Genomic DNA, 23,704 nt, shown 5'->3' on the forward strand with positions numbered 1-23,704 from the left:
ATGTCAGCGCTACGGTATGCGGCTCGGTTCGTAAACCGCAATCCTCGCAATCTTGAGATGATGGGACTGCAGAAAACACCTATTGGCTTCGAGTTCGAGAGGGACAACACTAAGCGTAGTTTTATTTACAAGTGCGTTCTCAAATTTGTAACGGTTATTCTGTACAATTTTTCATTGAATGTTCTTTTATTCATTTCTGCAGCGCAATTGTTGCAGATAACAATTGTTTCTTTTGATGGCATTGTTCGCCTGCTTCATCTTAATGTCCGACGCTTCAGAAATCGGCTTTGATAGATGAGAATCTGTAATTTACTACTTCGACACTAGTTGCTTGTTTCTGCGTTTATTTCTATACTTTGAACTTTATTACACAGCCACCACAATCCACCAGTATATAATACAGGCTCGGGTCAAAACGACATGATAGTTGCCCAAGCGGCTGCGCTCGAAGCGGTGCTGTGGAGACAGCAGTTGAAATCGAAGTGGGACCATGGCGAAATGCAGAGATGGGTGGCGGTAGCGAGGATCCTTGCACGATCCCAACCGTTACGCTTCACCGCTTCGAGCGCAGCCGCGCAACTGTCCGTGCCTCATATCGTTTCTAAATAACTATATTTTGTTTCGGTGGCTGTGTTGGGATAAGACGTTAGAGGACGGCTTCTTGTCAAGGGTGGAATGACTTGTAGAGGCATTTGTTGTGAAAAGTCTAGAAATGTTGTGCATATCATGTTTTCATCCTTGTCTAGCGAGAGTCTTGTTTGTTTCAGAGCATTTCTATCACGGAATGTCTGCTCCACTCAACTTCTTCTCTAACAGTCGCTAACACACTTGTCTATATGTATTGCCTTGTTACATAATTTTATTTGTGTATTATAACACCTTCGCTCGTCCAACTTATCTCAGATCTGCTTTGAAGAAAAAAACAAGAACGGGAGGTCTTCTGGTTGATTGACTGAAATCATAGAGAAAATAAAGGAAATCAAAGATTGCAACATCAAAAAAGAGGAACTAGATTTCGGAACATTGTGTTCAGGGTGGAATTGTTGCAATCAAAAGCCCATCAGGATGCTCGTTTAATACACTACAGGGATGGTGTGGTCATTGAAGCTTCAACGCGTGAGAAAGCAATCGCTAACCAGCTGTACAGGTATGATTCTCGTTTCATTGCCAAGATTTATTAAGATATTATAGTCGGAGCAAAACGACACGGAGCACGAGTGTAGTTACCCGAGCGGTCGCGCTGAAACATCTCAGTCTTTGGCCATTTTCAGACGGCCTGCGAGCGATTTGCTTGCCGATTTGAAATATTTCCCCAGGTGACTTCATCTGAATCGATAATGGGCGCAGTCTTTCGTTTCCCCTTTCCTCGTAATTTTTGTTATGGTCAAATACAATTTTGAACAAGATTTCAAAAACAAAACATATACAAAATCAATGCAATAACTTACGAAAAATGCAGATACAATATAGATCTCGGGGAAAAAGCAGTTTTGTGAGGGGCACTCAGTGGCGCCCTTGTTGCTGGATGCTCTATCTTACTTTTTTTTTCTCTTACTAACTCTAGTTTACACGTCAGCGCCGCTAGGACTAGTGCTTAGGCCTTAAGGCTCTAATTAATTATTTACTTTAATTGTTAGGATGTTGCGAGCGGTTTAAATTAGCGTTGCTACGACGCGACCGCTCGTGAAAATACACTGGTGTTTCATGTCGTTTTAACCCGAGTATACATGCTATAAGGTAGGCTAGCTTCCGAGTTTTTATGAAGTTAGTTTTAACAGCTGCAAGTTGGCAACTGTTATTCAGAACCATTTTTAAAGCATCGTGTTGATCGCGTTCGTTTTCTATTTTCAGTAATACGGATACTTGCGCGGCAATGAACCTTGGTCGGGTCTTGGCGCTGCGATGCTTACGAGCCGGAATCCATTTTGCGCTGCCAGTTGCAACTAAAGAGCAGATGGAGATAAGTAAGCATGTAAGTTTTGAACTCAATCCTGAGAAATGTAGCAAGTTCGTCATCCATGGATGGGGCATCGGTATAATTGACGGATCACTGTATAGCTATCACAGTAGGGCGACTTTTTCAATCAGTACGATCCATTGCAGAGAATAATGGCGGAAACGCCAGCGCTGCTGTGCCCATCATACAAAAACACTCATGCGAGAATAAATCTTACAAGAACCATTCATTCAATTCGTTTTGAGTGATTTACAAAAAAAAAAACCTCCTTAGGAATGGTTCTTTAAAGACTTTGTGGTAACTTTTTGTGGTTTGAGTTTAAAACAACTCCTGTTTGCAGCAGAAGGAGTTCTTCAAAGCGCTGAAAGTTGAAGGACTACAACTCAATGAACCTAAAGCTATCGAGCAAACCTACGAGACAGACCGATCAATGACGTGGGAACGCTATCCGGTGATGCCAACAAGAGAAGACAAATTGGATGAATTATAGTTATATGCGATGCGTAACACCAATGTTATTCTTTGTATTTTATCAGTTTCTGTAGCTGTGTCAAAACGACCTGAATCTCGATGCACTCGATGAAAGTGAGTTCCCTCGAAGTGGCACCATGGAACTCGTGGTTCGATTAAGGTAGGAGCATCGCTAAGTTCACTCGCACGGACTGCAACGATGGTGCTAGCGAGGACCCCCTTCTCCTAGGCCCCATCCACCACACTCCACTGCACTGCTCTGAGCGCAGTCGTTTACGCCGGAAACGGTACAGAGGGTCCTGGCTGATTCTCCGCGAGTGCTTCCGAGACGTTGCGTGTCCAGTGAATATATCGTTGGGTACACAACCTACCTCGATGAGATCACGCTTCAGTTGTTCATGGAGACACATATATCCGTCTCAGATAGTCTTCTGGCCACAAAGACGCAGTACACAGTTGTGAGGAAATATGTGAAGAAGAATGGTGCGAGTTGTCGAAATTACCGAATAAATTAAAGAACAGTGTAGCTTGAAGTACATATCATTTTTGTGTGGTTTTTTTGATGAGGACTGGAGCGAGTTTTGTCTAGATTTTACCTCCAGAAAGTCTAGAAATCTTATCAAATTTACTCTTTTTCTTATAAGAGGTCAGAGATATTCATTCATCTGTCCGGAAATAAATTAGGCTACAAAAAAGCTTGGAACTTACGGAATAGTGATAAGCCTCATTCTCGTTACTTCTCAAAGCTGGAATGTTCCGTTTCTAACAAAAATACTCATATACATAATTTAAAACTATTAAATGCAACTTTCTGTTTTGTTTTACGTGAAGGTTTCTCTTGTTTCTTGTACGATTACAAATTCGAAATTCCCACATCAAAGAAATCCAGTGTATATGTCAGAGTCTTCAGAACAATTTAGTAGCCCGTGCATTACAACTTAGCCGGTGATATAGCGTATGACGTTTGGCGGTAGGTGAGCAGAGTCAGCTATTTGGGTACTAGGTACTTTGATGTTAATCTCTTCCTCGCGCCATCGCTAACTGCTCTACCGATGCAGGATCAGGGCTAAGCCTCGAAAATTCGCCGAGACCCTCTCCACACGCATCCCGCAACTACACAAACCTTCAGGTCGTTTTGAATCGGCTATAGAGGATGTGTCATCCTATCATTATTCGTGATATAATAAAACGATGTAGTGAATGAAGACTATCGACATTGAGGGCTTAGTCGCAACAAAGACTTATTTTCATCTATAATGTAGCCTCAATCCGAACGTCTGGATTGGTAAGCATGGCCGCTTGCTAGTCACAGTGTATCAACCAGAGGAACAAAAATTTCGCTGAAGACGGTAGTTATTACAGATAGATTGATAAAAAATTTGCTGCTTTACAGTGAACTACAATTGGAAATATAAGGAGAAAAAGAACGAAATAAAAGAATTATTAGGAAGTGATACTAAGTCTTCATAAACATTCGAAATATTACCACCGAACCAATAATTTGGTGCATACAAACAAATCTTGCATAAAGAGACTATAGACTGACCAAATTTGAAGAGAACATGAACCACCTATACGATAGCGATACGTTTAACACAAACGAGCAACACGATGGAAGAGGTGACGAGGATTTGTAGTGGAACTGTGGGTCAGTGAGAAACAGAACTACCTGCTATGGTGGGAATGTTTATAAAATGGCCTACTACGTAGTTCACCAGTAGCCTGGTTATCACATTACATCACAATTACAAAATTACGACTAAGAAAGCAGTCAGAGCAGGAAAGTATTCCTGATAGGATGCTTATCCTTACCATGATAATTTCACTGAGGTTATATCTTGTGGCTGTAGTGCTACCTCTGCGATAGCTTCCCTTTCATACAATAACGTAAGTGATACTTCTTGTGTTGAGCGCACTTGTGGGAAGAGCTTCTTGGGAGTTATCTGAGTGAGTACTGATTTTTCACCAAAATCTTTGCGAAATAAAATGAAATTTCCATTTTGTCCGACTTCTAAAAATTAGCAGAATTCACTGTATATGCACACCATATTGCCTTCTTTCGTACAGTCAGACTGTAATCGGAGCTTCGATCGGCACTCGGTGAGAGGACGATATAAAGTCAGTATAGCTTCATTCTTTGGTGTTGCCATTCCATTCCCCGCGTAGTCAGTAGGTCCAGCATTAGTCCTGAAATGACATGTTCTGGTCTTTTGGTCTATTCTTGCAACAGATTACTGCTTTGCCATGACAATTTTTTGAATAAAATTCGCGAAACTACCACTATCCTTCTATATGAGGTTACAGCAAAAAAGTTTCTATTGTTAGGAAAAATTCAGAAAAACAATCTTAAAAGTTCTTTAAACGAGCCTCAGGTTCACAACATGAACATCACATGGTAGGCTTCCCGTAATTCCAGCTGTCGTCTCGGCATTCGGTTGCGCTTAAAGGAATAAATAAATATGATTTCTCGAATTGAAAGAGAGTACGTCCTGGAGTAGTTAAACTATTAAAAAAAGAAGAGTCCGCTGCAACTGGCAAGATGTGCAACTCGAGAATAAATATCCAGTCGATTTAAAAGCCTTGCACATTGTATGTCACTCGACATGTTACTCCTCAATCAGAGGCTCAAATTTCCGCATGAACTCGAACCTTTGGTTAGCATCCTGATTGTTGGGTAGTGCAGCTCCATGCTCTGTGCGAGTCCAACTATTGAATGAAATCCAACTCTCTCCTCTGCCAAATTAACTTTCTCCTCTGAAGGAGCTAGAGGTTCAACGAGTAGACGAAACCGTGATAGTGTGCGATGATTGTCCAGTACACCCTGTTACCAGCGAAATACATATCAAAATCAACGCATACGAAAAGGATGTCAAGAAGACAAGACACGGTTACGACAAAAAAGAGTGGAATTACGAAATAACAAACCTGGAATAGTCCTCGTCCATCGTCTTGGGATAAACGTCGGTCCAACATCACCTCCAATTGGCCTGAACTTATTTCTAATGGAACTTCAACTCACAATTTCCAACCACGTCATTTTATTTCGCTAGTACTGGCTTTGTCTATGTTTAGAAACTGACCAGACTTAAGACTAGCAACTCCTAAAGCCTGCGCTCCAATTAAAGAGAATCTCGTGGAAGAATCCTCAATGAAAGCAGAAGATGGCATTGGGTAAAAGTGCGCTTGAAGAGGGAGTTTCCCAAGCTGACGCTTCCTTCGAATCATCTGGAAGTTCGGAGTAAAAGACAACCCATAAAGAAGAATCCCTGAGACATCTCCAGAAGCCCGTAGATCAACCTGCAAGCCGTTCAAATCAGTGAACAAATCGTCTCCACTCTTAATACTCGTATCCATCCGCATTGCAAGCTCGAAGTTTGACTTTGACCTGTAAGAGGACATAACTACAGTGTCGTCAATATTTATTGAACTTGATTTTTCTGTCAAATACCTTATATCCACTTCATTTGCTATTTCTATAGAAGGGGATCCATGTGCCAGGGAGTAGACTTGTAAAATTTCCAAGTCTTTTGGTCCAATAACGAAAACTTTCTTCATTATTGGACCATCAATGGCCTGAAGTACGTTAATGAATCACGTCCGAAACCTTAACAGATCAAGATTATTTCTCGAAAAAAAAGTCCTATCCATGGACAACTATTCCAGTAACAATTAAGTTGTTAGTTAACATGGCCATTAGAACAGAAGTAGGTACAAGAAAAATTCCTACTGTAGAATTTTGAGTGCTATCGCAGACTATTACACCCACCACAAATTCTTGATCTATCCGTGGTATTTCTTGCGCTTCACCATCTGGAAGGAACAAATACGCACCAGACCTATTGTCGCCGCCCCCACTGTTCACTAAATCAGAAGGATGGAATCAACAGAAATGGGATAATTCTGAACACTACTGTACACCAGACCAAATTTTGCTATTGTCGTCGAGAATATTTTCGCTGCAAAAGTCAACATGCAAAATCGATGCACATTTCCACTATGCGCATGGCACTGAGCACATTAGAAGCAAACACGGGAAAAAACAAACACAGCAAAACGATTACTCAGAAGAGAGTAGTGCTGAAATGAACCTTACTATCTTCTAAGGGATAGCTTTGTACAGCACAACTAATAACTTACTCAGTCTCTCTTCGAATGTTACTAAATGGTCACAAATTTGACAAACACATATGGTGAAGGTAGGTGAGAATTTAAAACCTCCGAAAAAAAAGCAGAAAGGGTAGCAACTGCAAAAATAGTAAGTTGCAGAAAAAATCCAAGGGATAAAGAGGAAAGAGGAAATGCTCTTTTTGATATGAGGGTCCATGCGAAGAAATAAAGGTTAAGAAAAAAAGTAGCAACTAAATGAAAAGAACGGTCTAGCTTCAATGCAAACTTACACATCCTATGTGGACGAACACCATAGTGCACAAAATGTAGGTCCACAACAACTTCTTTGTGGTCTTTTGGAGTCACTGACTGAACAACAAAGAAAACTTCGAAAAAATCAGCTAATTTGTGGGGGTAAACGTAGTTGGGGGGCCCACTAAGTGGCCTCCTTATTTCTGAAAGTAAATAACTAATCAGGGCCCTGAGACCTTTGCATTAGTCTTCGAGAATCTATGAAATGTAAGCTAAAGTTACTAACATAAAAAAGTAAGAGCGTTCAGAAATAAGGGCGTCACTGAGTGCCCCTCTCCCCAACTACATTTTCCCCAACTTGTAGACCACTTTCATACAAAGTTACGAACCTTTAGGAGACCCGTTACAGTGTCAAAATGCGCCGAAATGAAGGAGTTCTCCAAAGTAAGAGCGTCCGCAATGATGGGCTCAAATTTGAAGCCGCTAAATGATATATAATGAAAATAGTCTGGCAGCACGCGAGAAACCAGTCCATAATTTAGGATCAAAACGACATGAAGCATGGTGCAGTTGCGTAAGGGGTGCGGCCGAGTGTAACGGGTACAATCTAGGAGGTAACTTCGATCACGCCATTCCTCGCTGTAGTTCGCAATGCCATCTCGATTCTAATTGCTATCTCCACCGCGCTTGTGCAAGTGCACCGTGCTTCGTGTTGTTCTGACCCTACAATACCTTACCTGACCTTAACCGTAGCTTTTGCAGAAATTACGGCTAATGAAATGTGCTCGTTAGCTGATGACTCAACCACCTCGTACACACTCACACTCAAAGGATCCAGCTTATCAAGGAAGCATAGCTGAATGAATTCAATGTATCATCTCAATGCCTCGAAGTAAAAGAAATCAGTTTAGATAGCAAGCAGATTCATACTCATCCAACAAAATTAAAAAGAAACATTTGTCACGTTCTATCAAAACGAAAACCTCGAAAATTGCTTCTTGCGTATGTGAGCAGGAAGAATACCAAAAATGACAATACTGATCGACTTTGCGAATCTGTTCACTAGTCTTTCGAGAAATGAAAAAGCATAAACTATAACCATAACTAAACTGGCCTCCACAAGGTTTACCGCCTCTCAGGCCTGGAGGTGACCCTGGGTGACGAACAGCGATGTACAGCGAGGATACAACTTCTGGAACGATCTCCTAAGCTAAGGAGTTCGAACTATCCGATATTCCGAATTCTCGGAATCGGAAGCTTAGCTAAGAGTAAATCAATGCTAAGATCCAGCACCGTCTTGGCAAAATGCCGCAAGTTGGCTCCCAGATCCATATAGGTTGGCAAGCAGATTCAGATTCGTCCAGCAAAAATAAAAAGAAACATTTGTTATGTTTTATCAAAACGAAAACCCCGAAAATCGCTTCTGATGTATGTAAGCAAGAAGAATAGCAGAAGTGAAAATGTTGACTGTTGACTTTGCGAATCTGATCACCCTGTGGCGAAAGTGGAAGAGAAGTCCTTCTACAAATTAATAAATGGAGATTTCAATGCAAAACTTAGAAACGCCACAGAAGAAGAATACAGTTTGGGAAGATTCAGACTAAGAGACCGGAATGAAAACGGCAATCGTTTCATCGAGCTGTTGTATAACATTCGCCCTCTTCATGGGAATTCTTTTTTCAATAAGAAACATCATCGTTAGTGAACAAGAGAAATCACCCAATGGCACGACTCATGTGGAGATCGACGACGTACCCACAAACCGAGGTGGTCTTGCCAGTACGTAGTAGTACCATGCTTTCGTAGTGGTTCTGATTACCGTCTCCTTTTTCGAAAATACGACTTAGTCACACGATGGAAAAGATCATTTGCTATCGGTAACGAAGAAGGAAGGAAGTCGTATACGACGATTACATACTCATGGACTCCGTGTTCCAGAGGAACTGGCACATCAAGGAGAACCTAAACGTGGATTGCTACCTGCTGCTGCTCAGATTACTGCGAGATTGTGCTGAAGTCAAATCAGCTGTGTTATCCCCACAAGTGAAGCTCCACCACGGATTTTCCCTACGAGAGTGCCAGTTACGATTAAGAGCGTGGAAGCTGACACAGCCCCCGGAACTGATCTTATACCTGCAGACTTTCTTCATGGTCCTGGCCATCCACTTCATGCAATTCTAGAGGGGCACATAACGTCCTATCTTCGGGAAGAAAGTATTCCAGAACAGTGAAAAATCTCGCAAACTGTTTTTGTCCATAAGAAAGGTAACCGAACTACTGTCCGGTATGCTTGCTGAGGCCTAGGAGGCTGAATTAAGATCAACCTCAAGAAGAAGGATTTCGCTAGAGTTTGAGCTGCATTTACACATCTAGACCATGTCGAGAGTCATAGAGGTTTAGTGAAAATACTTCCTGCCCTTTTTCCTAACCTTCGTCGACTATGAGAAAGCCTTCGACAACGTGGAAACCAATGGAATACTGTCAGCCGTGGTCAATCAAGGCATGGAAGCGTCGTATGTAAGGAAATAAGCTAACTGCTACGATGGATGCACCACTAAGACACAACTTTTCCCCCTCTCTCCCCTCTTTCACGATACCTAATGGAAAGGTGGTAAGACAAGGCCATATTATATCGCCGAAGCTGTTCACGGCTGCATTACAATGATTAATGAAATGACTAAATGACTTGCTTACGAGGAAAGGGTCATACGAGTTGATGGAGGATTTTCCTCAAAACTCCGTTGACAACATCGTTCTTTTTTTCCAAGAACCAATGAAGCAAGAACGTCTACTGCGAAGATGGAGGAGTACAATTTGAAGGCGCCAAATCGTAGAAAATTCGTCATGCGTCTACCTTGGACGGTCTATGAATATGGAAAACGACTTGAAGGAAGAACAGAATAGAAGGAGCAGCGTGGGCTGCATTCACACCGTCAGGGATGCTACGGACCGACATGAGAGTTCTTACAGTGCTCTGTTACGCAGCGGACAGACAACCCTGCTACGTCTAGCTACTCATTATCCACAGAGCCCTTGAAAGATGTCTTCTGAAGTTTAATCGGCACACACATCTAGTTGATCTTCGCAGCTCCGACCCGTCCTCACGAAGTGAAGGATAGATAAGCCGATCGCATTATGAGAAGAATTGACAATAGATCGTCTGAAAGAACGCTAGAGTGAATAACAAGAAATGCTAAACGCCGCCTGCTGAGTCCGCCAACGAGAACGGGTGATGTGTTCGCTGTAGGGATGAGCCAGCTGAGAGCTCAGCTGGATACGGCTTAAGGACATCGTCAACATTATTCACAAACTTGGCATCATCTTGGATGATGGCAACGAATGAAAGAAAGATTGGAAAAGATGTGGCGCCCGCAAGTTCAGTGAAAACGGACCATCTGAGCGTATGGAATAGGATTCAAACTGAAAAGAAAACACACCTCATACCCTTTAGGTTCTAAGTGTCCAAAGCTGTGCGTAAATAGTGGCGATACTTGTTGCTTAATCTAAAAAATAAAATAATAACGGTAAATTGACTTGAACATTGAGTGATGTTCACGACAAACAAAATCACAGTTTTCAAACACGTGCACAATATTAGCGAAACATTATTGTTTGATGTTCCTTTTCTTTGAAATTTACGTGTACCAACTTTTTTAACTTACTTTACTTTCTCTTCCAAGAGGAGTCACAACACAGAAATATGCAGAAAGAAAATATATGGAGTGATAATACAAGCAATGAAAATAAGCAAAATTACCTCTCTATCAGCATCCACTTTCAACATGGCACGAACAGAGTCGACGTGAATACAAGTTGGTTCATCTCTTGTCCGCGACAATGTATTGAATAAAACAACAAAACTAAATTATACTTGACTGTGATTTTGACGAATATATTCCATGTATAGTAGGGTAAAAACGACATGAAAACGCACGAAAGCAATTGCGTACGCGCCTTATCACGAGGTGCTTCGGTGAAGCGTAGCGGATAGGAGTGTGGTGAAACCCTTGCTGGCACTACCTATCGCTGCAGTTTGCAACGGTCCCAACTGTCTCCACCGCTCTGTTTCGAGCGCGTACGCAAATGCACCGCAACTACATTTGTGATTCATGTCGTTTTGACCCAACTATATTTACTGATTCACGCGAAAAAAAACTCACTCGCCAATAGAGTAAGTCCTTCTAACGGGCAGCGCATCCTGCTCCTTTCGATACTCGTCCAGAAGCATACCACTTCCCGATCCAACTTCGGCGCTTATAAGGCCACCTAGAGCATCAGATAACACCTTCTCTGTGGCATCTAATGCAGCAAGCATTCTGTAATGTATCTTGAATTCGTGTCAAAGTCTAGCAAGTCTTTTAAAAGACTCTACTTATTGCCGTAGTCTACAACCACATGGTCCTTTGCTGTGCCGGTGACAGCATCATGATGCTGGAACAACGATAGCGCCCTTCTAGCTAGCACAAGCTTTGCGAAAACCTGAAAGCAACATTTCACATATTCACAACTTGCTTCTGTAAATACAACACTCTTCCCAAGGACATCCCACCGTCTCTTGTCTCCAAAAAGAAAAAAGGATAAAAAGGTTTCTCTCTCAACTGCTAAGGAGTCGGCATAGGAGTGGAAGGAAGCCTTGTCCCTTCTTCTATTTACGCTACACTGTTCTGATGTTCATGAGAATGCGCTACTTTGCGTTAGAAAACTAAATACCGCCTGAATTCCGTGCCAACTGAGCAAACAAACTACAAAAAATAACGCTTGGAATTCATTAGTGCAGGCGGAAACTTGATATTTGAATTGTGGACAAAAGTCTAGTTTGACATCAGAGGGAAACATCTAAGGTGCAACTTATATAAATCGTTACAAAACTAATTGTGAAAATCAAGTGGGCTTCAACAATAAAAAATCAGTCAAACAATCAAGTCAAGTCAAATCAAGTCAAACAGTCAAGGGAAACTTTTTTTTCCTAGCGTTTGTCCCGCGTTGTTGCAGGGTCCGCTTTTCTGCTTCTTGTCTTCCATTTGGTTCTATCCATTGCATCAGCCGTACACAAACGTGCATCTATCATATCCAGCTTCACACGATCTAACCAGCGAATCTTTGGCCTCCCGCGCGGCCTCACTCCTGAAACGTCGAGCTTCAGTGCGGTTTTGGCCACAGAATCTTCCTCTCGCCGCAAGACGTGACCGAACCATCTCAGTCGGGCCTCCTTCATCTTCTCAGTTATCGGGACGACGCCGAAGATGGAGCGCACAGTGTCGTTGGATACTTTCTCTTTTAGCGTTACACCTATTGTCCACCTTAACATTCGCATCTCCATAGCGTGCAGCACTCTTTCCAAGGCTTTCGTCGTCGGCCAGCACTCGCATCCGTAAAGGGCAACAGGACGCACAACCGTCCTGTAGATCTTCAAGGGAAACTGACGAGCAGAAAGAAAAAACAGGCCATCGCATACTGATCACATGCGAAACACGCCATTTTAATCCAGACATTAAGAAGAAAGTAAGTCGAAACTGGACGATTTTAAACCACATGACAAATGTTAAATCTTGCGATGCAGTATTTGCCTGAAGACAAACAAAATTTTCAGCAAGTTGATTGGTGCCAGTGAAACGAAAGCATATGACTAAAATTAGGCAAAAAATGATTGAATGTACTGGAGACGTGCCTCATCCGGTGCACTTTCACCCTTCATTGTTTTCAACGTGAAGGAAATTTCAGCTGCACGCAGCTGATGTTGTAGTACACGATCCATCTGTTTGTAAAACGGTCGTGACGTAAAATATCCTGAAACGAATAGCGAATCAGTTTTTGCTAACTTGTAGTTTGAAAAGCCAGAGTTTGTTATTTAGTCTGACATGCATCCAAATAACATTCTAAAAATTTGGAAGATTATGTGTCATGGGTGCGTGTAAAGAGGGTCCCGACGGAATTTCGAGCATGCGCCGGTCATGCCTCATCAGAGCAATTAGCGATGGTGCGTATCCTAAAGAGATTCACTTTCGTTGGCACTTAAGTAGCTGACTCTGCTTACGTACCGCTACGCCATACGTTGCATCACCGGCTAGGATATAATTCAGCGTCTATTAAATTGTTTTGGAGAATCAAACACATCCACTGCAATCTTGTGATGTGAGGTGAACTTATAATCGTACCAGAAGCAACAGAAATCCTCTCGTGAAATATGAAATAAGGACGTATGTAATAGCTTCAAATTTTTCAAATTATGTAAGAAATTTTGGTTAAAACGGAAGATTCCAGCTTTCCAAAGTAACGCTAATGAGAAACATCGTTATACTGTAACTCCCAAGCTTTTTTGTAGCCTAATTTATACAAAAGACCTACAGAGGGATTTTCTGACTTCTTGGAACTTACAGGAAGAAAAAGAGTTGAAATTTGATGAGATTTCTAAACTTTTTCAAAGTAATATAAAGGCAAGCTGACTTCCTTTCTTTATTAGGACAGCACACAAAATCCCATGTACTTCTATCCGACTCTATTATTCTTTGACTTATCCGGTAATTTCGACGACTCACACCACTCTTCTTTGCACCTCTATGGCCAGAAGTGCATCTTCGACGGCTGTTTGCGATTCTATGAACGACTGGAGTGACCTAGTCGAGGTATATTCGCGTATCCGCCGGCATATCCACTGGGCGCGTTATATCTAAGAGAATCCACCGGGATCCTCTTTACCGTTCCCCATGTGTCATATCTCTAACACGCTGATTAAGCTAACATCCGAAACAAAAATATACAGGATGACAAAAAAGTGGATCGACTTCTTTAATAAAACAATAGGGACAAAAATACGGGCTTCTTTCAAGTGAGAGTATTCCAGTGCGTGGTAAATTATAGTCAGCAAACTCGAAGAACAGCAAATGAAATCCATACGCATCTACTAAACTTAGCAACTTTCGGCATGATTAAAAGTCTAAGAAAACACACCACTCCAATAATGATCATCCCTGTCAGCGTATGTGAAGAAATCACCAGATAATACTGGTAAAGACTTTTGTTCTGCTCGAAGAGACCTATCCAGTTCGACGAAATAATCCGAAAGCGTTCCAAATCTGGCCTGAAGCCAAAATTGTATAATGTGTCAACGAAAATCTTTCTCTGTACTCTGAAATTAACTACGTTGTCACAAATAATTGCTACAATTTCTAACATGAACGTTCCAGTCGGTATTTTTGTTCATCTCCTCGAAAAGCTGTTTGTAGTTGTGGTACTGTTCTGTCCACTCGAAGTCAACATCGTATCTGCACAAGGAAGAAATCAGCGCCACCAAGTCATGAGCAGTTGAAAAAAAAGTAAAATCTATGGCAAGGAGTATATCAATCTGACCAAAAGACCCGCTTAATCCTTGAGCTTTAGTGAAAATCACAACATCTCCAAATAAATCTTACCTGAAGTCATCTCCTAATGGAACCAGAAGAACGTTCGTTTTATACAACTGACTCTTCTTCCTGTACTGATCATAAAGGGTGAAAGCACTGAAAATATTCAATAATACGAAATAAAGGATAGTTTTGAGATAAAATTATGTTGCAAAGAAAGTGCACATGCAATCATGGAAAACGTGTTTTCAGAAAAGCACACTTTCATGATTCAAAACTAAACTGAGTCTGTGTTCCTCATTTCACTGCGCGAAGAAAGTGCATCAACAAAAAGTTAATTCATTCGCACTAAGGGCTCGGCATAACAGCTACTAAAACGTTAAGTAAAAGTAAAACTAAAAGAAAAGTAAAAGTAAAACTTCTTGCCCCATAGTTTGCTTCCCGGAAGGTGTGACTTCACCATCCATTTGGCGATCATTTCCGCGGCAGGTGAAGTATGGTATACTTTTAAAGAACTTATTTTATCAATCGTCTCAAGAAGATTACTCACCGTGCTTTGACGTTATCTTCGCTGATTTTCTCAGGAGGTACGTTCCAGGGACAATTGAGTCCCAGACCAGGAAGACGCCTTCAACAAATTAAGAGTACTCCAATAAAATGTATATTTACAATATATTCCACCTGTTCACACAAGTATAACTCAAACTATGATGTTATTTTGGTTTTGTTTAGTTGGTAAACGCTTAGGACGCGCGCATAAAAGCGGGTAAGAAACAACTTCTTATGTTAACAAAACTGCCAACTGTAACAATGAAGTAAATGCAAAGACGTAAACCCAAAGCAACATTAATGATTAAAAGGAAATTACTTACCTAAAGTCAAATTGGCAACATATCTTCGGATCCGGGCCGCAAGTGTGAGGTACATCGTAAGAATAGAATGGGAAAACATGTGTTCGCATGTCTGGTTTTCCATTTGATCCTAAGAAGATGTTTTTGAGAACAATAAAAGTTGAGACTTCATCTTTAATTGAGAGAAAGTTTCCCTTCTCACCCCAAAGCTGTCTCCACATGAACTCCAATTGCTTATTCCTTGCAAGATGCTTTTTCACAGAGTAGTGGATTCTACAAACGGCTTTTGTAATGTAGTTAAAAAGAGTCAAATGAAGGATGGATCATAAAACAGCCCAGTATTAAAAATTGGTTAAACTATATCAGGTTTTATGCGCTCCTGTGACTCCAACTGAAAATAAAAAGGTTGCGATGACAGTGGAGAACGCATAATTTTTTCTTAACTCGAAAAAAAAAAACAAAATTATCACATGTATAAACCCTATAAATAGTTGCAGTCCTACTAACAAATCCCACCAGTCCACAATAAAAAAATCCAAAAAAACGACACACCACCTCTTGTGGAAGCATGAAGCCGAACCAAACTATCAAAGTGAATTATGTATAAATTATCCTGTACAGCACAAATTCTTATCCAAAAAAGAAAACACGATCAGCTGCTACTGATGATGTGATCATGTTTAGCATTGGAACTTAAAAAACGAAGGGAAATAATAACGGAAAAAATGAAACATCGGAAAAGAAATAGCAAAAAAAAAAAACGAAATAAAAGAAGGACGCAAGAGAAATCAGCAAATACAAACAGAATGAAAAAAAACCTTTGAACGGCTGCGTTTGTGATGTTAGCAGCTGACAAGAGATATGGCAAAGAAGGTGATAAGCCGAAAGGATCTATCGACCAATGTGTTGTTGGACGGAAGCCTAAAACAGTGAATTCAGCACACTTTTGAGAACTTAGCGCAAAAATATCGCAGTGAAACTTTTGTAACAAAAACGTTCATGTAAAAAACGAAGCACATTACTTCCAATGTGATTTTTGATCCACTCATGCCCTTCCATAAGCTCAACAATTATAGAAAAGTAATGGGCATTCGCCTCATCAGTCATAACCCAACCGCCCGTTACGATTTCTAGTTGCCCATTTGCTAGCAATCTGAAGAATAAAATAAGGAATAGACATAGAATATGGTCAACAGATTAAGATATTCAAAGAACTGCCATTTAAAAATGCAAATCGAAGATAACTGACTGCTTCACTTTCTTCCTTACATCCTCGGTTTGGTCTCTCCACCAAAGCTCAAAGAACGAGATCTCGGCATAGATGAATCGCATTTCTTCCTGAAATGAATCCGTCAGAAGCACAGAATAAAAACTTAAGCACAAAAACCACCATGTTCTCGTTCAAATTCTTCACCATCAGATTCAAAATGTTTCGAGTCTGCGATTGATAGTACTCTTCGAAAGTTTTGATCCAACCTGAACTAATAGTGCAGAATAGTATGAAACGAAGAGTAGAACTGAACTGTGACATGGACAAATAGCATTCCCATAAGGATAGGAACTGTTAGAAGAATTACCAGGATCGCAATGAGAATGAGGTACAACAACAACTTCGAGCTTGCTCTCTTCAGCAACCTTCTGCTCGTCGTAAGTTACATCCCAACCCTGCTTCCAAACTCCACCATTGGGATTATCGAAGGTCAATGTGTCGTATAAATCTAGCATCTGAAAGGATGGAAATATTAACGTTCTTGAGCCTATTTTCTCCGTACGTCCTTACGTCGCCGGAGGCGAGCGGATAAAAAAAATAAAGAAGGACATTTCTTCAAGAATGACCTGAACGTCCGAGTGAGTGTTGATGTACTCTTTCCTTAACTGACAAATGGACAATGAAGACTCTGTTGTCGTTCTTTTGAGGAACTCGTGCACTACAGCAACCTTGTTACCTGAAACGCACAGTTAAATTAACCATCAAAAACACAGCACGGAAGAAGTAAATGAAGGACTAGAAGCATAGATGCGATAAGGAGAAGCCGGACCTTCCTCAGGTGAAGGGGGTTCAGCTCAGGGGTGCAGCTCAAGTGAAGGGGGTCCTTTTGATAGCCGTCCAAAAGTGAAGGGGGTAATTTTGCCAACCGTTTAAAAGTGAAGGAGGTCCTTTCCCCAACCGTTCAAAAGTGAAGGAGGTCAGAGCTCCGGCTCCGACTATCGCATCTATGAGTAGAAGAAGGAAAATGCACATGCTCCCTGGGAAAGGAGATTTTTAAAGAAAAATTGAAGGAACAAAGAAAAGACCAATCTTGACGAAATACTCAGGATTACGCAAGATGAATCAAACCCAGCCAACCTCGGTTCGGCTCAGCCACGACAGCTTTTTCTTCTTCTTCCACCGCTTTGTGGTTTGCATCACCTGCAATCTGTCCTACTTTCTTCTCCAAAGCTTTCTCAGCTTCAGCTTTCTCGTCATATACTTCGTTCTCTTTTTCTAAAAACAAGAGACATACTGACTTCGAACGACAAGAATGGGGAATGAGACGCCTGCTTCAAAAAATAAAATGCGATCCACTTTAACTCAGACTGCAGAAAAAAACGATGGTGAATTTCGAATAAGAAGTTACCGTTAAGTGAATACCCACCTACTTGCTTGTCCCATTCTTGTTTTCTTTTTTGTTCTACATCGGCCACCTGTTTCTTCAACTCCGCTATTTCATCCCGATTAGTTTTTAAAATGTTTTGCAAACGATCGATATTCAACTTCATGTTAGCGATAGTTCTCTAGAAGGAATCGGTTACATAAAATGTTGTTGGCGACAAAAATCGTGAAGGAAGAAAAAAAATTTGCTCACCTCATGATGTAACGATTCACTAGGGATACTTTTAGTGTCAATACTGTGATATAAATACAGACAAATTACGACGAACAAACATACAAAACCAACTGAGAATGCATTTCTGCTGGACCGAGACATCGTCACATTGAGTTCCTATCACTACCAAGCCCTAAAAAACAAGACAGTGACTGATAACAAAAGAAAAATTGCATTACAATCGGTTCAAAACGATCTGAAGCAAGGTGCAGTCGCCGAAGCTGCCGCGCTCGAAGCGGGACGATTGAGTTGACGGTCTCGAGCGACTCGGACTACAGAGAGTGAGGCCAAAGAGGGTCCTACCTCAACCACAACCACTTCATCGCGCTGCTTTAAAGGCATCACCCCACAAATCTGAGGTGGTACGGATTTCAGGTGGAGTATTCGTATACGGATAGTAGATTATGTGGAGAGGGGTGATTCCGTCCATTTCTTCTTAATTGCCGTAGAAAACGGCCCAGAAGATGCAGCGCGTGTACAAGGCTGGCGCGCTCCAGTCGAACTCCTTGTAGAAAATAGTGCGCCAGAACGGGACTATGTTCGTTGGGTTGGAGTCGCTGGTAGAGGAAATTTCCTAAGAACGAAAACAATCAGATTGGAAACCTGAATGCAGCGACATTCTTTTTATGCAAGCAGTCTAAAGTGTGCGACCGGGCATAATGAAAGACTGACTGACATCGATTGAAATCAGTCGTCTAACGGAGTTCTAAGTTACCTGATCCAAATTATTGTTCATTACTTTACTGAGTCGTTTGATCATTCCATCAATTTGCAAAACACTCCTAAATCAATAGCCGTTCATAATTTTACACAGCTTTGTCCTTATCAGACTCTTCCACTGACGACTCTCTTTATTGCAATAAGAAAAAAGACACTGCTTCTAAACTTGATCTAAGTATTTGAAGCTTTTCTATCATAGCTCAAACAGATGACATAACGCTGAGTATTTTTCTTAGGTAAAAACTATTCCTGATGTAAAATCACACAGAATCTCATGTTTTTCTGACCGGAAGCAATTTCTAGTGGGGAAAATTAAATTTAGCAGAAGAGGAGAAATACAATATAGATAAAGTCATCAGCAGCTCCTCTACAACAATGTCATTCAATACTAAGAATACTGAGTATATATAAAATCGATACAATGGTACTTCGTTGTGTGTCCTAGCCATTTCTGCCTAAACATTACTAGTTTTTCAGGAAAGGAGGATTCTAGATCTCAGGAAAGGGCCATTAGATTTTGGCTGGATAGCAATGTTCAGCTCAGGGTCCAACTTTTCGTCGGAACGCGTTTATCCAGCTGGACGAATAGCATTGGATATGGGTGCAGAACTGCAACATGTGCGCAAAACAGCTTGGGAAGGGATACAGGGCTGGAGTGAAATAATCACTTCATTTCAAAAGAAAAAAAGCTTGGAATATGTTTGACCTAGAGTGTATTATCTGTCACTGAACATGAATAGGAATCATTTGTTAGCAGTGCAATGCATGAATGCACGCACACAGCACAGATGTATGGCACGCAAACGTCCATATTTTACGACCTAAATGAAATGTTCAAACCTGTACATCCAAAATAGTGGCCACGACAACACTAACGCCTCACTTCTGAACTGGATAAAATTTGAAAGATATTGGTGCGGAAGAAGGTGAAAATAAATAAGGGAGAAATGTCTTGTTTATTTATTTATTTGGAAACGAACGGGTGTACCATAAACAAGAACAAGAAACAACAGGGCTTATAAGAATTTCGCCCGAACTTTAAAGGCAAAGTTAGTTTTTCTTGTACATTTTTATGGTGGGTTGACAGGTCACACTCCTGGTTTAGAATGTGATTAATAATAATTTATATAGTATATTTTTCGAATCGATGTACGAAGTAGCGAACCAATGTGAAGATGAGATTTTAATTGGGAAGTAAAGTGAGACTCAAAATACCACAGACGCCTGGAAAAAGAACATAAATTTTGAGCAGCACTAAGGGGATTCTCAGAGGACATCCTGTTATGGGATAGGTGCGAGTAGACATATTCTCCCTGGCTGGGTTGAAAAAAGGAAAATTTTGTATTTTTACCGAAATCCGAATTTTTTGCAACCTTACTTTTCTAAATTTTGGATATTTGATCACAGCGTGACAAAACGGTTCCCTAAGGCCCCGTTTACGACTTCTTCAACTTTTTATTCAACCTGACTAATATCGATTTGATTATGAATACATTTATTAAGCTCGATCCTCCCTAAACCAAGCGAAGAAGATGAGTGTCGAAGATATTAAGCTGATGATGTAAGCTGAGCAACCACGTAAGTTTACAAATTGATATATTGGTTTGGAGGTAAAAAAAAAAACACCTGAGTGTTTACGTACACAGAAAGGACTAGATGAGCCAGTTCAAAACAGAAATACTGCTTAGAGGAGACTCAAATTCAAAGTATCTACACGCTACAGCGCAACTAACTACAAACATTGTAATTGAATCGAGAATCTTGTCGATCGAACTTGAAGTTAATTCACTTTAGAAAAAAAACGAGTAAATGCATTCACAACGGACACAAAGAAGACAAAATTCACGGATTTGAATTCGCATGAATTCCAATACCAATTCAAAAATTAGTTGGTAAACAACAAGTTCCATATCCAACTAGTTCTATATGTAGGTTGTCTTATACTGTCAGCTATACGCAAATGATTTGAAGGATGTAGGACATCGCATGTGAGGAATCTACGCTCTGTTATCGATTAACGACTACTTTTCTCTTCAACGGAGTTTCTCCCTCGAGGTTGTGTGAGCACTTTTTCGCGACCCTCGTAATTCGATGTTCTACTCCCCTCCTCTGGGATCAAGAACAACCAAAACGGAGGAGTGTGCATCACCTTGATCACCTCCTGTTGTTCTTCGAACTGGTCGAGTGGGCGCCAGTAATCATTCCAATTTGTCTCGACTGCGTGCCAGAGTCACCCAATGGTTCCTCCTTTCGCGTGGGACACGAAGAGAATCGAATTTTTCTTTCAAGGACTTTGCGAAGAAGTTTGAGCTTCCGGTCGACGGTCTTCCTGCATTGCGCTTAATAGCGCGTGGAATTCGTTCGCTCACGACTGTGGCCCAATGTTTTCGTTGAAGCGCATCACGTGTCCTGCCCGGCTTATTTTGTAGTACTTGGCAAATGCGTCTTTGGTCCTCGCTCGCTGACGTAGAACAGATTTTCGAATCCCGACCCTCACATGCATGAAGCGGGGTGCTCCTAGCATCACTCTTTCGACTGAGCGTTCAATGACGTCCGGGAAATCAGCACATTTATCGCTATCTAATAAGATGTGTGCTTCACAAACAAATCTTAACATATGGGCAATGCTACTTACGTTACTTTACGTGAACGCTGCGCGCTCCGACCCACAGATTTGATTTACTACTTCTCAGAAACTACTGCACAGCTTTCGATTTTCCTTCACATTTTCTTTATTATATTTAATTTTTTTTGTGACTTTCGATCACAGAATTTTGGATTAGAAGAATGAAAAAGGCAATCATCTAAGCGGGCTGTTGTCCGGCGCTCGCCTCTTTCATGCGAATTCTCTTTTCATGAAGAAACATCATTGTATGTAAACATCAAAATCATCCAATGGCACGACTTGTGCGGATATCGACGACATAGTCACCATTCGAAGGCAGTGTCATCTTGATTTCTTGGTAGTATCATCCTTTTGAATTGTTTCTGATTACCGTTTCCTTCGTGCGAAAATACGACTCAGCCACACGATGGCAAAGAACATCAGCTATCTGTAATGAAGAAGGAAAGAAGTCGTATAGGACGATCACATACGCGTGGACTCTTTGTCCAAAGGTGCCTTGCACATCAGAGAGGGCTTAAACGTGGACAATGACCTGCTGCTCAGAGGACTGCGAAGGTGTGGTGAAACTTGCCTCGAAGCAGCGCACGACAAACGTGGATCAAATTTCGAAGACCATCAAAGAATTGAGACGCCCTTAATCATATTCGTGCACTTATATGAAACAATTCCTTATAGAGTCTCTTCCAATAAATACTCTAGGCAAAAACAGAGAACACTACAAAATGTAGTAGCCTTTTTGGACTCATGGAGGTGCAAACCCACAGACGTATCGAAGTGCTAAGCCACTCTTTAAACTACTCTTACTTTTAGGAGTTAGATAACTCTACTAAAACTTCTTAAAGCGGCCGCGTCTACGACTGCGACCTGGTCGCGGTGGCCTGCATATACTAAATGTAATCAGGCATTTGAGTAAACGCTAAGGGCGAGCTGTATAACCTGTGCAGTTATTTTGCCAAACCTACCCAAATGCTGCAGAAAGGTGCTGTTATCCAGCACACTGCCTAAAACCTATCCAAATAGAAGCGTGGAGTCCTTGATGACAGCTTTCTGTCTCGTTATGCTGAACTGCTGGACATTGTCAACATGTTCTAGCCACTCGGTTACATAGCTTATGCGAGACATCAATTATCGCAAGCTATGGAACAATAACGAATGGATGAATTGTGTGCGACCTCTTGCTGAAGATGAAGGACTCTGGGCACTGTGTCATGGACGAAACGTTGAAGTAAGCTCACAGTACAGTCAGTTGGAAATTATACGCTGGTCTCATTTTTGGCTTCTACTCCATTCTAACAATCTTATGCAAATGTCCTCCGTTCGATAGCTGTGACATTATTTATTAGTAGCGTATTTATCTCCCAAGGAAAAACACGTCGGATACGGGCACAGGAATATCTGACGTGTTTTTCCTTGGGGGATAAATACGAAGGAAATAAAACCATCGGCGACAACGTTTTCCTACCGTGCTATTCAATAGTACTTGGCTGATTTGCCGACTGAATTCAGAGTAATGGTACTTCGTTGCGGGACGTAACAGCCTGCTGGACAAGCATTTTCACTTCTAGAGCTAGTGCATATGGATTCTCATTGCCTGATCCGTTTATCCAATCTTTAGTGGACAGATCTTCAGAGAATAACAAGATATAGAAGCCAAGCCCCAGATAACCGCCACAATGTATGTTATCCATTTCAAGAATATTGTTGAATGCGGACACTAGAGGTTGTGCTTCTGCAGGAATATCGGAAAACTACAATCGAATTTGAATTTTTATTTAATTGGAAGTAGACCTATTAAGAGTTCCCAACTATCACACATCTTCAGTTTTACAGAGGTTAGCGAAGAAGAACTGCTAAGAGGTTATTTCCCCTACTACTGTCTTTCGAAAATTGCCGAAATGGGACTTAAAGCGATGAAGGTTTGCGACTAGTATTCTAACAGAAGGATTCGAAGTGTGAGAGTGAAAGTACAAATTACCAATAGGTTAGGTTATTTTCTTTTCGCCGATGACCTCTTCTTCAATTTTCGTCAAGGAATTAATTTGTGCTTCGCTTTTCATCTGCTTGGGATTGAACCCACTCACAATGTCACATCATGCTATTCGGCTTAATTTGTGTCTCAAGTTCAACTCTTTCATCTTCGTGCGTCTATTAACTTATCCCGATGGGTTAAGAAAATTTAGGAACATTGGGAATCAAACGCATGGCGTACCTTTCCTCTACAATGTATAGATATTATCCACTAGTTCAGTGTATTTGACAGCGATTTAAGGACGGAGCGAGTAGTTGAATTATTCTGATCTTAATGTTTTGTTCATGTATTTGAATATTTTAGATCAAAGGAAATTTTGACGCTGACCCTTTCCGAGACCATATCGCAAGAAATGGATAAGCTACAAGTGATTCGTGAGTTCACTAAGTATCAGCTTGTTACAGCTACGAAAAGATTACTTGTCGCGGCCGATCTGGTCCGAATGAAAGCAGCGGCATCTGATAATGGAGCTGATCACGATTGA

General features: G+C 41.1%; 3 protein-coding genes across 4 annotated transcripts; 2 read left to right on the forward strand and 1 right to left on the reverse strand.

Moving 5' to 3' along the window:
• On the forward strand, positions 1–2,691 carry RB195_012510 (uncharacterized protein; the record flags this gene model as incomplete). 2 transcript variants are annotated; one of them, XM_064194407.1, is made up of 6 exons in its annotated part: positions 1–131; positions 1,034–1,147; positions 1,852–1,972; positions 2,298–2,408; positions 2,503–2,588; positions 2,658–2,691. In XM_064194407.1, the coding sequence occupies 6 exons, from the start codon at positions 1–3 to the stop codon at positions 2,689–2,691; spliced, it is 597 nt and encodes a 198-aa protein (XP_064051990.1). The 2 variants fall into 2 exon arrangements, with proteins under 2 accessions (XP_064051990.1, XP_013303493.2); XM_013448039.2 differs by lacking the exons at positions 2,503–2,588; positions 2,658–2,691 and having other exon boundaries at positions 2,298–2,447.
• Positions 2,692–4,093: 1,402 nt separating this feature from the next.
• RB195_012511 (uncharacterized protein) lies at positions 4,094–17,947 on the reverse strand (the record flags this gene model as incomplete). The annotated part of the gene is made up of 32 exons (XM_064194408.1): positions 4,237–4,371; positions 4,474–4,615; positions 4,796–4,868; positions 5,078–5,249; positions 5,354–5,415; positions 5,509–5,653; positions 5,726–5,813; positions 5,877–6,001; positions 6,195–6,289; positions 6,826–6,904; positions 7,177–7,270; positions 7,525–7,643; positions 10,225–10,290; positions 10,545–10,647; positions 10,948–11,103; positions 11,160–11,266; positions 12,456–12,574; positions 13,736–13,865; positions 13,959–14,049; positions 14,197–14,283; positions 14,678–14,755; positions 15,000–15,108; positions 15,181–15,251; positions 15,797–15,899; positions 16,001–16,131; positions 16,228–16,316; positions 16,369–16,454; positions 16,556–16,703; positions 16,815–16,924; positions 17,326–17,463; positions 17,615–17,753; positions 17,825–17,947. The coding sequence occupies 32 exons, from the start codon at positions 17,945–17,947 to the stop codon at positions 4,237–4,239; spliced, it is 3,513 nt and encodes a 1,170-aa protein (XP_064051991.1).
• A 4,428-nt stretch (positions 17,948–22,375) lies between these two features.
• Positions 22,376–23,704, forward strand: RB195_012512 (uncharacterized protein; the record flags this gene model as incomplete). The annotated part of the gene is made up of 2 exons (XM_064194409.1): positions 22,376–22,416; positions 23,524–23,704. The coding sequence occupies 2 exons, from the start codon at positions 22,376–22,378 to the stop codon at positions 23,702–23,704; spliced, it is 222 nt and encodes a 73-aa protein (XP_064051992.1).

Source organism: Necator americanus, chromosome III, assembly GCF_031761385.1.
Source record: "Necator americanus strain Aroian chromosome III, whole genome shotgun sequence".
Classification (NCBI taxonomy): Eukaryota; Metazoa; Nematoda; class Chromadorea; order Rhabditida; family Ancylostomatidae; genus Necator; species Necator americanus.